The following is a 13,989-nucleotide window of genomic DNA, read 5'->3' on the forward strand; positions in this document are numbered from 1 at the left end:
CTTCCTAGTTAAGAGCCAGGAACTTGCCTGACAGTCTCTTCAAAGGCCAAGTAACCAGGCAAGTTCTTTGCCCTCTCAGGAACTCCCATGAAGAAGTGGGACTCATAGGCTCTGCAGCCTGTGTACTCTCTGCAGCCTGTGTCAGTGGCAGAGGAGGGGACTTCAGACCATCATGGGAACTGCTGTCTCAAGTGGGTGACTCATATCATTTAAGGACATCAGGTTAGAGATTTTATTTACAAGGAAGTAAAAGCAAAGGAAACTGACACTTTTGAGGCCTTTCTGCTTATATATTTGATCTCATTTTATCTTCACAATAGCTCAGCAATACATGAATTGATACTAGTCACTATTTTTTTTTTTTTTTTTTTTTTTGAGGAGTCTCACTTGTCGCCCAGGCTGGAATGCAGTGATGGGATCTCAGCTCACTGCTACCTCCACCTCCTGGGTTCAAGCAATTCTCTACCTCAACCTCTTGAGTAGCTGGGATTATAGGCACCCGCCACCACACCTGGGTAATTGTGGTATTTTTAGTAGAGACGGGGTTTCACCATCTTAGCCAGGCTGGTCTTGAACTCCTGACCTCATAATCTACCCACCTCAGTCTTGCAAAGTGCTGAGATTACAGGTGTGAGCCACCACGCCCTGCCACTATTCACTATTTTATAACTGAAGAAACTGCAACTCAGCGATGTTGTGACTGGTCCCAGATGCTCTAGCCCCTAAACTGTTAAGACTATGTGAATTTTCATACATGTGGTTCATACAGAAATAAGGCAGAGAAAAGGAATAGAAATGGCAAAGGGGAATTTACACAAATCCTATCATGCTTTGACCTCTCATTACCTCTTGAGAAAGGAAGTGAAATGCTGGTTTCCAGCATCTCTCTCTAATTTAGTCCAAATAGAATATGCTATGCTGCTGTAACAAATAAACCTACAGCAGAGTGGTTTAGCATAATTTCCGTTTATTTCTCTCTTGTAAAATCCGATGTGGTTCAGGTGTCTTTCCTCCATCAAATAGTTTCACCTTTCAGAATGTGTGTACTCTAAAGTCACTATGACAGAGGAAGAGAGAGGTGGAGAAGGCACGTGGGTCTTGATTACCTTGAACTGGAAATTACCTGTCTTCTCTCCTGCTTAGAGACCATTGGCCAAAGATAATCTCATGAGCTCAACCTAACTGCAAGGGAAGCTGCGAAATACTAGGAATTCTATGAATATTTAATGAACATTAAGCGTTTCTGTATAGCCTAACACTTTTGTGTCCTTATTTCTTCCTCTGTAGGACAGAGCCCCAGAATAGCCCCGTGATCCCACCTCAGGATGGCCCCTCAGAAAAGCTGGATCAGCGTCTGGCCAACGAGGCCTTGGGCACCAACAGCTGGGAGAGAGACAAGGGCTGTCGGGAACTGGATGCCATGAGAGCACACAGGTGAGATCCAATGGGGACATTCAGGTTGAAGATATGGAAATAAAGTCTGCCTTTCTGGCCATGGCTCCCCTCTCTCTTTTGCAAGTTCCTCTTTCAAACCCTTAAATCAAGGGCTAGCAAATATTTACTGTAGAGGAACACATCGTAAATATCTTAAGTGTGTAGACCCAGTGGTTTCTGTCCTTGTAGTTCAACAACAGCCACAGGCATTATGCAAACAAAAAAAAGCATATCTGTGTTCCAATAAAATTATATTTATAAAAGCAGGAGGCAGGCTAAATTGGCCCACTGGCTGTAGTTCAGTAAGTCCTAACTTAAATGATAGAGTTCTTTTCCGTTTAAATGGCTCTATGAGCCACTCACTCCCAAATCATAGTTTCAGCCCAGACCTGTCTCAGGGGTTTTGGATCTTTGTATTTTCTCTTTTACTCAGTTATTTAACCAGTACTTTTTGAGCATTCACAGTGTGATGGGTGCTGTGCTAGCACACATATACAGAGAACACCGTATACACACACTCTATAAAAATACTGGATACTCAGCATTTTACTGAGGCTGGGAGAGGTAAAGTGAGTTGCCCAGAATATGACAGTCAGTAAGTGGCAGAGAAAAGTTTTAAACTCCAGTATCTCTGATCTTAAATCCACGACTAAAACCCACTCCATTATCCTATGGGTGCTCATGAAAAAAAAATTATCTCTGCCTCCTATTTTTCAATTTTGCAGCATACACTTATAAAGCATGGCCCATCTTTGGCCTCTGGAAAATCTAATTCTAGATGTGATTACTGAATTTTGGAGAAGTGGCTTGGGAAACTGGAGTAATTTTTTAAAATTCATTATGTTTTAACTTTTATTTTAGGTTTGGGGTTACACGTGAATGTGTACTGCATAGGTAAACACGTGTCACGGAGTTTGTTGTACATAATATTTTATCACCCAGGTATCAAGCCCAGTACCCAATAGTTACCTATTCTGCTCCTGTCCCTCCTCCCACCCTCCCTCCTCAAGTGGAGCCCCAGTGTCTGTTGTCTCCTTCTTTGTGTTCATAAGTTCTTATAAGTGGGAGTTAAGTGGAGTAATTTTCAAGAACGACGTCTACCCTGCCACCTAGGCTGCCCTCCCAGCTCCAGGCTTTAGCTAGGCTGCAATTTCAAAGAGAGAAACAGTTCAGCCCTATCAACTTGGAGAAGTGAAGTTCAACCTCATGTCTGGGGTGTTCTCTCCAGGAAACAGGAAGAAAGTTGTTTCCATGATAGGCAAAGGGAGACAAGGAGAGAAGGGAGGAGAAAGGGAATTTCCCTACTTTTAAAACATTGGGCTGGGTGCGGTGGCTCACGCCTGTAATTTCAACACTTTGGGAGGCCGAGGTGGGAGGATCACTTGAGGTCAGGAGTTGGAGACCAGCCTGGTCAACATGGTGAAACCCGCGTCTCGGCTAAAAATACAAAAATTAGCCAGGTGTGGTGGCAGGCGCCTGTAATCTCAGCTACTCTGGAGGTTGAGGCAGGAGAAATGCTTGAACCCAGGAGGAGGAAGTTGCAGTGAGCCGAGATCGCACCACTGCACTCCAGCCTGGGTGACAGAGCAAGACTCAGTCTCAAAATGAAAAATAAAAAGCATTGTCTCCTAGACGGAATCTGCGTGTACAAATCTGGACCGTGCCGCTTGTGAACCGTGCAACCTTGTGCAAGTTTCTTTTCCTCCATGGGCCTCAGTGTTCCCAGATATAAAATGGGGACGTTGAGATGCCATTCTCAAGGTCAGGATGAGGAGTAAGTTAGACCAGGAAGGCACACATTGTGGCAGTGAGACTAGAGCCTAGGAAATCCTAAAATATGTTAGTTAGGGTCTCATGAAGCCAGAAGAGAAGATTCTGGCCATGAAAATCTGAAAAAATGATGCCAGGCTGTACAGTGTCTCTACTGTAGAGGTGTTGTACTCTTTTACATGGCGTCTATGCTTCTTGGTTCCTTCTATCTGTGACTGACTGATGTGACAAAACCACAATAATGATGATAACGATATTAACAGTGATAATGAGTAATCATAAAGTATATAATAGTTTAATTATTATGTAATAAATCTGTAACGAGGGTGGGCTTCACTGCTATTCTGCCCCTTCCTGACCCTCTATGATGATACACGTAGAACAAGGGTAGGGAGGAAGGGGGGCAGAAGAAATGTAGGCCTACCTGGGTAAAGGCATTTGGGATTTATGAGGGGGTTGATGATCCCCACCTCGCAGACGTCAAATGTCTCCAAATTCGAGGGCTTTCTGAGTTTTACCCCATTACTTAAATGCCAATATAATGCATTTATTATAATTATAATAACAGAAACCCCTTTTACTGTGCTCTTACTCTATGCCAGACCAAGGCACATTACCTAGGTCAGCTCCTTCAATCCTGGCAGCAAACTTAGGACACAGGTACCATGTTTCTTCCCATCTTGTTGATGATCAAGATGAGACTCAGAGAGGTCGCTGAGCCCTGTGGGAAGTAAGAGAGCTGGTCTTTAAATCTAGGTTCGTCAGCTTCTGGACCAGCATTCCTTACTGCTGCATGCTTTACTGCATATGTAATCACTGTGTTTTGAGCACTGCATATTTAATCGATGTGTGTTTGGCCACTGTGTACGTCACCACTGAGCACTTAACCACGGCATAGTTAACCTCTGCTACTTCCCCAACGTGTGCTTAACCACCACATGTTTAACCACTACAGACTTAACGGCTGCACGTGTAACCACTGCGTACTCAACTGATGGGCTTACTGAATTGTTGTACGTTTCATCACTGTATACAGCCATGCATATGTAACCGGAGCATACACAAGCATGATGTACTTAACCCCTGCACACGTAACCAGGGTGTGCTTCTCCGCTATTCTGCCTCTTCCTGGTCCTCTATCATGGTACATATAGAATTGGGTAGGGAAGACAAGCAGGAAGAAGAAATGTAGGCATACCTGGATAAAGGCATTTGGGAGTTATTCAGGGGGGTTGATGATCCCCACCTCACAGACCTCAAATGTCTCCAAAGTGGAGGGCTTTCTGAGTTTTACCCCATTATTTAAATGCCAATTAAGAACAATGTTCTCAAATCGTGTTCCCCTGGATCCCTGGGATTCCAGAAGTTACAGTAGTTGACTGAAACAATAGGCTCTTTTCTCATTTTATAAGACACACTTTTAAGGCGTTTTTTTCCCCCGCCTCGAGTATGTCTCCTTTCATTTCCTTCCCCTCTCAGATTCCCAGTAGCTGTTGCACTTGGGAAGTGTTTATATGAAACAAGATGATTTAACAAGGAGCTAAATTATTTCATTCATTTATTCCCTTGTTTGGTCACTGAACAAATATTGATTAGGGTTTTGCTCTGTTCAAGCACTCTTTAAGGAAAGAATTTGGTGGCCGGGCACGGTGGCTCGTGCCCATAATCCCAACACTTTGGGAGGCCGAGGTGGGTGGATCACCTGGGATCAGGAGTTCAAGACCAGCCTGGCCAACATGGGGAAACCCCGTCTCTACTTTAAAAAATACAAAAATTAGCCTGGCACGGTGGTGGGCACCTGTAGTCACAGCTACTAGGGAGGCTGAGGCAGGAGAATCACTTGAACCCAGGAAATGGAGGTTGCAGTGAGCTGAAATCATGCCACTGCATTCCAGCCTGGGCAACAGAATAAAACTGTCTCAAAAAAAAATGGGGGTAGCTCACCCTGTTTACACAAGTGTCCTGTTTGCTTCCTGGACATGCATACTGTGCCCTGTGCTTTATACCATGTAAGTGTAGTTAAGTAGCTAAGCACTTAATTCCTATGATATTTATTTTTAAGGTTAAAAGGGGCTGTCTTAGAAACACAAATCAAAACCACAATAAGATACCATCTCACGCCAGTCAGAATGGCAATTATTAAAAAGTCAAGAAACAATAGATGCTGGTGAGGTTGTGGAGAAATAGGAATGCTTTTACACTATTCGTGGGAATGTAAATTAGTTCAACCATTGTGGATGACAGTGGTTCCTCAAAGACCTAGAACCAGAAATACCATTTGACCCAGCAATCCCATTACCGGATATATACCCAAAAGAATATAAATCATTCTATTATAAAGATACATGCATGAATATGTTCACTGAAGCACTATTCACAATAGCAAAGACATGAATGAACCCAAATGCCCATCAATGATAGATTGGATAAAGAAAATGTGGTACATATACACCATGGAATACTATGCAGCCGTAAAGAGGAACAAGATCATGTTCTTTGCAGAGATGTGGATGAAGCTAGAAGCTATTATCCTCTGCAAACTAATGCAAGAACAGAAAACCAAACACTGCCTGTTCTCACTTATAAGTGAGAGCTCAACAGTGAGAACACATGGACACAGGGAGGGGAACATCACACACCAGGGCCTGTCAATTAGAGAGTGGGAGCTGAGGAAGAGCATTAGGGAAAAGAGCTAATGCATGCTGGGCTTAATACCTAGGTGACTGGTTGATAGGTGCAGAAAACCACCGCAGCACATGTTTATCTATGTAACAAACCTGCAGGTCTTGCATGTGTACTCTGAAACATAAAAAATTAAAATAAAAAAATTTTTTAAAATAGCATATCACAAGTTCCACATTTAGGAAAGCAAATCAGTAGAAAAGCTCAATAAGATAAATAGTCCCTCCTCCAGCTGTTTAAATAAAATGACATCTGGTAATTTTAAAAAAAGTGACTCTCATCAAAATATTATAAACATAGCTATATGATTCTTATTTGCTGGAGATACGAGACCTGACATGTATTCTAATCATTTTATCATTCTTTCTACTAAATATAATGACCGAGATTCTTAAAGTGGAATTAAATACAGCAGTATTTTATGATAGTCTACAAAAAGTTGGGTAATTTCCAGATGATGGGCCACACAAACAAGTTTGGGAAGGCAGCTGGTTTTGTGGGGAAAATCTCAGGGTAGGAATCACCCAGGCCTTGATTCAAATCCTAGCCTGGACACATTCTAATTGTGTAGCCATCGCAAGTTAATTAAACTTTCTGAGCCTCAGTCTCTTTACCTATACAATAAGACAGTAAAAGTCATACCATTCTCAAAGTGTTTGTATCCTAATATATAAAAAACTTGGCACATAACAAGTGCATAAATGCTGCTTGTGTCACTGCTAAAATAATGACAATAATATTAGTAGCAAGATCTTGGTTTCCCCGTGAGGTTCTGTTAGGTTGGCATGTTTCAATCCCAAAGCAGTTTTTCATCTAAAACCATCTTCCTTTGCCATGGGATAGTGTTTTTAAAAAATCCCCCGAGCCTGACCCAATTATAAAAGGAGATAACTTGACTTCATTTAACTGCAGCCTCAGCATTTGAATTTAATTGAACAGGAAATAATTATTCTTGAAAAGCGGAGGTTTTTGAGGTTCTGCGAGGCAATATAAGATATGTATCTCGTTACATTAGACCTTGGCAAATATACTTTTAATAATCAGCTGCTACTTAACATACCTTCCGCCTCCTATTAAATTTCCAGCAGGAACTACGGACAGGGAGGGATGGGGCTGAATGGCTGATGAATTATTTAAAAAGTGATTTATTTACCAAGGCGAGCCATTTGCAAATTCAATAATAAACCTATTAAGGAGTAGTTAACCTCTATAACTCTGTTTTTAATAATCAATTGGTGTCTGGGTAACGTACAACATCTGTCTCATTAGGTCGGCATTAAGTCCTTATTTAGGTACTTAGTCTGAAGTGTGACCCAATCAGCCATGAGACGGTCATGAGGCACCTGCTATGGGTCCTTGATCATCCAAGGAACTGGCTCCTTCCTTGGCGGCACCAGCTCTGGATGTGGAGTTGGGGAACCATGAGTTCTCTAAGGCCCCTCTCCTTGCTCCTCACAGTGCCTCTCGTGACAAAGACTTGACACCACCACCTTCCTCCAGAGGGAAGAAGAAAAAGAAGAAATCCACTCGGAAGAAGAGAAGGAGGTAAGGGCACCAGGAGGGAGATGAAACCTGTAAGATGCAGGCAGGGGCAAAATATGGGTTTCAAAGTCGGACAGTGACTCCCTCTTGGGTTCAAATCCCCTCTCTGATGCTTAACTAGCTGCGTGACCTTGGGCAAGTCACTTTACCTCTCCGTGCCTGCTTTGTTATACTTCTCCAAAATAGTGATAATACCTACCTTTTGAGATTTTGTGAAAATTAAATAAAAAATCGTGTGGCAGTAGCTGTCACAGTACCTGGCACCTAGTAAATAACCAATTAATGAGAAGCATCGTCTTTAGCATGAGTATTGAATTATTTATTGAGAGCTTACTGGATGCAGAGGAGGACACTAAGCATTGCCATCTTCATATCTCTTTTATTTCTGACCATTGTCTACCAGGAAAGCGTTCTTATCCCCATTTTAGAGATGAGAAAATAAAGGCTCACAGAGGGGGTGACAGGATCTACAGGGGCTTGATCCCAGGTACTTAGCTGGTTTTACTACACCCACCTTCCTGTTTAAATGCCTAGGATATAATAGGTGGGTTTTTGTTTTGTTTTGTTTTGGCCAACTATTAACTCTTTGGTACTCTATGCATTTTTTCTATGTCCAATTTCTTTAAAATTTTTTTCACATTTAAAATGATTTCCAGCTTTGCTTGTAGGCTGTCACTAACTAGACTAAAAACATGCCACTAAAAGCATGTCTAGTGTGTCAACCCGAGGGGCAGGCTTAATTAACCCTTAGGGCTGCCAACTGAGAATCATACCAAACCTCTGAGGCAGTATTTATAGAAACCTGTAGGGGGCAGCAGAGAGCAGCATCTGATGAAGGGCTTCAACTCCAGGTTTTCTGGAACCTTGTTTCACAGATGCCCCTTAGTCTCATTCTAAAAGGACAGGCTCCAAGTGGACCCAGAGAGAAATGTGGATGAAGTCCTAGCCATTGTCTGGTAGGAGATGAAATTGGGGCGAGTGTTTTGGATTTCCTAATTGGAAGGGGGGGACCAGAGAATACTTCAAAACAGGAAACCTCAGATATTAAGATTCATTAATTCACTCATTCATCCAGTCCGTGTTCACTTAGCATATGTCTGGGGACAAACGTTATGATTCTTTGAAGGCTGAATTGTTTCTCAGCCATTCCCCTCTGCAGACATGTTTTGTTTAACCTGCAAAGTGATTTTTTTTTTAAGTGGTGGTCAACATTTCCAAATTAGGAGATTTCATATGAAAATGTGGAGTTTGGGAGCCTCCTTTAGAAAAGGCAGGTGCTCTAGAAGGCCAGACCTGCATTCCTACACAGGCCCTTCAGCTGATCTGAGAAGCAGAACACCCTCCAGCCAGAACTTCTCTGGTTCCCCACAGTCCCCACTACTCCCCATGGTCTTCCACCCAGCCAGCTTCATCCATTCATGCTATCTGAGAGGGCCCTATTGGCATTGAATTTGCAACCTCTCATCTGTTTAACCCTGGTCTTTTGTTGGCAAGGAAATAAGAGACTTAGACACGAGCCTTGACATGCCCAAGGTGACTCTGTGAGTTGGTAGTAGAGTCAAGATTGGAATGTAGGTCACCTGGGCCTCAGTCTTGAGTCATCACCATGGACTGAGAGTGGCTCCGTTTCTCAGGTAACCCTTTGATGGTACTCTTCATGCAGTGACAGCCTGGCAAGATGCCCTTCAGGGGCTCAGTCTTACCAGGGAGACAAAGGATGGGGCAAACAAGAGACCCTGAGAATTTGAGAGGAGGGTTGTAGCGTGAAGGAAGAACAGCAGACAGAAGGAAGACTTTCCAGCTTGACCAGGCAGGCAGCTATGAGGTGCTGTGGTGACTGAGAGCGAAAACCACTGGGATCCTAGCTCATCTGCTTCCTAGCTGTTTGTCTTTGGGCCAGTCACTTCACCTCTCTGAACTTCACTTTCTTTGTCTGAGAAGAGAGGGTAACAATTGTACCTACTTAAGAAGTGTGTGGAAGGATTGAATGAGATAATGCTTACAAAACACAAGGTAATGGTTTACATTAACTTGGTTAAAAATTAAAATTAAATGAAAAGTAAAATTAAATTTGTGAGCAATTAAAAACTGCTTACAAGTGCAAGCTAATATCAGCATGGCTATTATCCTTTGATGTGTGTTCCTGAAAGAGATAAAACTCTATATAGGGACTGGGGAAAGTTCTTTTCGAAACCAACCTTGGCCTTTAAGAGCTTCCCTCTGAAGCATGTCTTCCCTCCCCGGCAGGTCCTCATCCTATAGCCCATCGCCTGTCAAGAAAAAGAAGAAGAAAAGTTCCAAGAAACATAAGCGACGCAGGTGTTGTCCTTTTTCTCTGCAAATAAGGCCTCCCCAGGTGGGGGGAGGGGACGGTTGATGGCACCAAAAGGTCATCTGGAAGCATATCATGTCATTTATGTGAAATAATTATCTATGTATTTTTACATATTTGTGTCTTGTATAAGTTGGGACTCTGTTTTCGAGGAGCAGAGGTCCACACATGCTAACTCAGACCAGAAGGAGGACTTGATGATAAAGAAGCAGGAATGGCTTAGGGACCCACCAGGCCTGAGCAAGTGGCTAGAACAGGGAGTGGAGAGCTGATAGGACCCACCTGGGACCTGAAGTGCCTGCTGTCCCCTGGTCCCCATGAGGGACATGGCTGCACCTGCCCCATCCCTCCATGCTGCAGGCCAAGTTACAAGGAGACACTGAATCTGTCTTGTTCCTTATTCCAAATTCCCAAGGAAAGGCCCCTCTTGTCAGTCTAATTGCCTCCTAGAGAATGGGATCATGTTGAAAAACATGACTGCGCTGGGATTACCCAGGCTGGTGCATGCGGAGGCAGGGACAGTAGCTACGGGGCATTATGAACTGGGCCTGTGTTTTACTACACACACACACACACACACACGCACACACACGTATGTTTACAGGGGAAAGAAAAGACTAAAATTATATACAACGGAGGGCTCAGATTTGTGTTTTATGGCCCAAACCAACATTTTATAATCAGAAGATTCTGCAATACAGAAATTCGGCTTTCTAGTTCCTCTGTAGAGTGACAAGCTCTGTCTTATCTGTCAATTTCTCTCTGGGCCGGTTTTCCCACAGGCAGCATCCCCTGGGGCTGAGGCACTGCCGTTCATTTAGAGAGAGTGGGTACTTGTGCTCTAGCTGGCCTCAGGCAGGACATGTCCAGCCAGCTCTACCCACTTACGAAGCCTGCTTGGCCCCTGGAGGCAGGAAGTTTGAAGCTCCCTACACAAGTAATTTGCTGCAGTGAGCTGTGGATAACAGGGAAAGTGTGATTTGCATTATAGTTTTGCTTATCTGTATCTGCCAATTGTCCTACATCGATTGTGGATTACTTGTGCAATTGGCAAAGGCTGAGTGAGAGGTAAGACGTTGTTTGGGGCGACCCCTGCATCTCAAGCCCATTTCAAAGTTGCACCAACATGGCTTTTCCCAGTCCAGGGATGTGATGACATCTCAGTGCTGGTTTCTAGAATGATCTCAACCTCAGTTTGCTCTCACTGGTTATGTCAGCCACCTGCCTAGACTTCCTGACTGATGTTATCTGAGTTTGTGTTTACTACAAGACATGGGCAAACCAATTCGTGAAATGGTGTTAATTTGCTGTTAGAAATCTTTCTCCACCTGGAGCCCTTTGTAGAGGCAAGGGCCCACCTCTGACCCTAGGCGGCCACTTTGTCACCTTCCTTTGCTGAGCAGCTCCTCCCAACTTTCGGGGTTCACTGGGGAAAGGGAGAACAACTTTCCCGTATTTGGGTTCTGGAAGCTAGGTGGCTTCTCACTTGCAGGTTCCTTCTCATGAAAAGAGACTGTACCTGATGATCAGAAACAGGCTTTTCCTGCCGGCAACAGTCAGCCCAGATCTTACAGCTTTACAGAGTAAGGGGTTCATAAGATGGAGACGATTAGGAGGGGAAATTCTGTTGCTGTTCCTTCTCAAACCCTGACCTCCCGAGTACCAACCTACTCCTGGTCCAGCTCTTGAAATGTTTGGTTAATGATAGCTGACGATTTTGGAGATGGGACTGAGATTCTTTTTCTTCTCTCCTCACTTAGCAAAGCTTCTGAGTTTTAAAAACATTTTCATTTTTCTAGCCAATGCATGCTGCACTTAATACCTAGATGGTGGGCTGATAGGTGCAGCAAACCACCATGGCACACATTTAACTATGTAACAAACTTGCACATCCTGCATATGTACTCCAGAACTTAGAATAAAAATAAAAATTAAAAAAATTATTTTTCACATCTATTTACTGAACACCCATTGGGTATCATGAATGAGGATTCTGGGTCCCAGAAAAGGAAGCAAAACCCAGTCCCTGCCCTCTGATTTCTCACATTCTAGTGGGGAAAATGGGTCATTCTAATATGGAGAAGTATGTACCCTGATGATGATAAGCTCAGAGGCTCACCCAGAGATTGAGGGAGGAGAGGGGAGGCAGCCAACCAGTCTGAGGGACTCAGAAAATGTTACAAGAAGAAGGTGACCTCCGACTGGAGCACTGAAGAATGAGTAGAATATACATGGGTGATGCTGTTTGACTCTGAGCAACTTAATCAACTTCTCTGATCTTCATGTCTTTGTGAAATAGTTGTCAGTAGTACTCCACAGGACTTGGGGAAGAGTGAATGAGATTGTGTGTGACAGGTGCTAAGTGCAGAGCCTGGCACACGGTTAGAGTTCCACATGTGGAAGCAGGCTGTCTCATGATGACGACAGCGATGATGATGAGGAGGAGGAGGAGGAGGAGGGGTAGGAGCATGAGGAGGGGGAATCCACAACAAGGGAGAGAGACGGTGAGATGGAGAATGGAGCGGGGGGAAAGGCAGAAGACTCTCTCTTTCGTCCTCCTCATTAGGACAGATTAACTGACAGTTCTGGGGGAGAACTGAAGCACTGGGAGGCTTTGATCTGGAAATTCAGAATACAAACCAGTATCTCCCAGATAATTTTCATATTCTCTGGAATCTAAGAGAGGAGGACGATTAGCTAGGGGTCCTGGCCACCTGTAGCATGATCACAAACACACTGATACCATCATACCTGGAAAAAAATCTTTCAGACTCACCTATATTTATCTTCTCCCCTCCCTCCCTCCCTCCCTTTCTTCCTTCCTTTCTCTCCTTCTCTCCCTCTTTCCATCTCTCTCCCTCCCTCTCTCTCTCTGCCTTTTTTTCATTCCTTTTTTTCTTTCTTTTCTTTTTTCAGGTCATTCTCCAAGAAGAGAAGGCACAGGTAAGACTCCTGTTGTCTCTGCCTGCCTGTTCAACTTCCTGCTTTCTCAGCCACCTTTGGGCAGCTTCTAGGTCAGCCCTCAGTTTCCATCTGTGCTCTTGGTCATGGCCCCTTCATCTTCCTGGGCCCTCAGTTTCCTCTAAAATGAAGGTTTGAGCTGTTTTCATCAGCATTCCAAGCCAGCTTTTGAGTTCCATCAGGCCATGTGGACCAGCCCTGTTGAGGTCTTGACCCCAGAATGTCTCGTCACCCCTGCCACTGGTTGGAATCTTGAATTGGGGCACATAGGGAAACATCAGCCCTGTCACCCCACCAAAACCTTCTCAGATCTGGCCAAGGAACAGGGGCTAAGTCCTGGTATACCGGACACACTGGGTGAACACACACACAAAAAAGAGTGAGGACTATGGGGTCCTCACTCCAAACTGGATCCTGAGTGAAACCCCTTCCAGGTGTAGATGTATTTAATTCTCATTAATCCTCACCACAACCTTGCACAGTAGACATGTTTATTGTTGCCATTTTACAGATGAGGAAACTGAGACTAAGATAGAACATAACAGGAAGGTCCACAGATAAAACCGGAAGGTATTAGAGCCAAAATTCAAACCCAAATCTTTGGACAGAGGATCAGAATAGTGATGGTGACTTCTTAAATAGCAATAACCTTATCTAGAGCAATTTGCAAAATGCAAAGCTCTTCCATTTATTTACTTAATAAGTAGATATTGGTTGCCAGTGTCACCTGTCCACTCTGCTTTGCAGCTTGAGTTATGGCCCCATTTCATGGTGGAAGAACAGGTTTCAGAGAGGACAGGTAACTTCCCTGATGTCACACAGCAGCTAAGAAGCAGAGGCGGATCTTGAATCCAATTGAATTTGGATCTGTCAGTGAGGTCCTGGGCTCTCCCACTTCCTGGGCTGAGTCTCAACATGAAGATAGATCCTGTGGCTAGCTTCAAGGTGCAAGATAGTGCAATGAAATAAAATGTCCCCTTCCCAGGTCCAAGGCCAGTAATGGGTTCTTGGTGACCCTCTGCAACCAGTCTAGATTAAACTACCAAGTAGTGTGCTTGTCCTCCCTCATCTCTATTTGATTGCACTGGGAACCCAAGTCATTCTTATCCATTGTACTCAGACCCCAGCTCTATGACTCAAAGAAAATTGAAACGCGGATACTTGAATATGCATGGGCAGATCATTTCAGAATCTACCAAGATTCATGAGGTTCAAATACCTTCTTGGATAGTTCGTTAGCTTCCCTCTTTTTTTTTTTTTTTTTTTTT

At 43.8% G+C, this 13,989-nt stretch overlaps 1 protein-coding gene across 1 annotated transcript in view; it reads left to right on the forward strand.

The window, feature by feature from the left end:
- SRRM4 (serine/arginine repetitive matrix 4) overlaps window positions 1–13,989 on the forward strand; it is a 170,357-nt gene that overhangs the window by 117,411 nt on the left and 38,957 nt on the right. The window contains exons 2-5 of the mRNA XM_017529562.2: window positions 1,288–1,434; window positions 7,345–7,431; window positions 9,676–9,747; window positions 12,677–12,703. Coding sequence (XP_017385051.1) covers window positions 1,288–1,434; window positions 7,345–7,431; window positions 9,676–9,747; window positions 12,677–12,703 — 333 coding nt within the window. The remainder of the gene's footprint in view (window positions 1–1,287; window positions 1,435–7,344; window positions 7,432–9,675; window positions 9,748–12,676; window positions 12,704–13,989) is intronic.

Source organism: Cebus imitator, unplaced genomic scaffold, assembly GCF_001604975.1.
Source record: "Cebus imitator isolate Cc_AM_T3 unplaced genomic scaffold, Cebus_imitator-1.0 Scaffold59, whole genome shotgun sequence".
NCBI classification, from domain to species: domain Eukaryota; kingdom Metazoa; phylum Chordata; class Mammalia; order Primates; family Cebidae; genus Cebus; species Cebus imitator.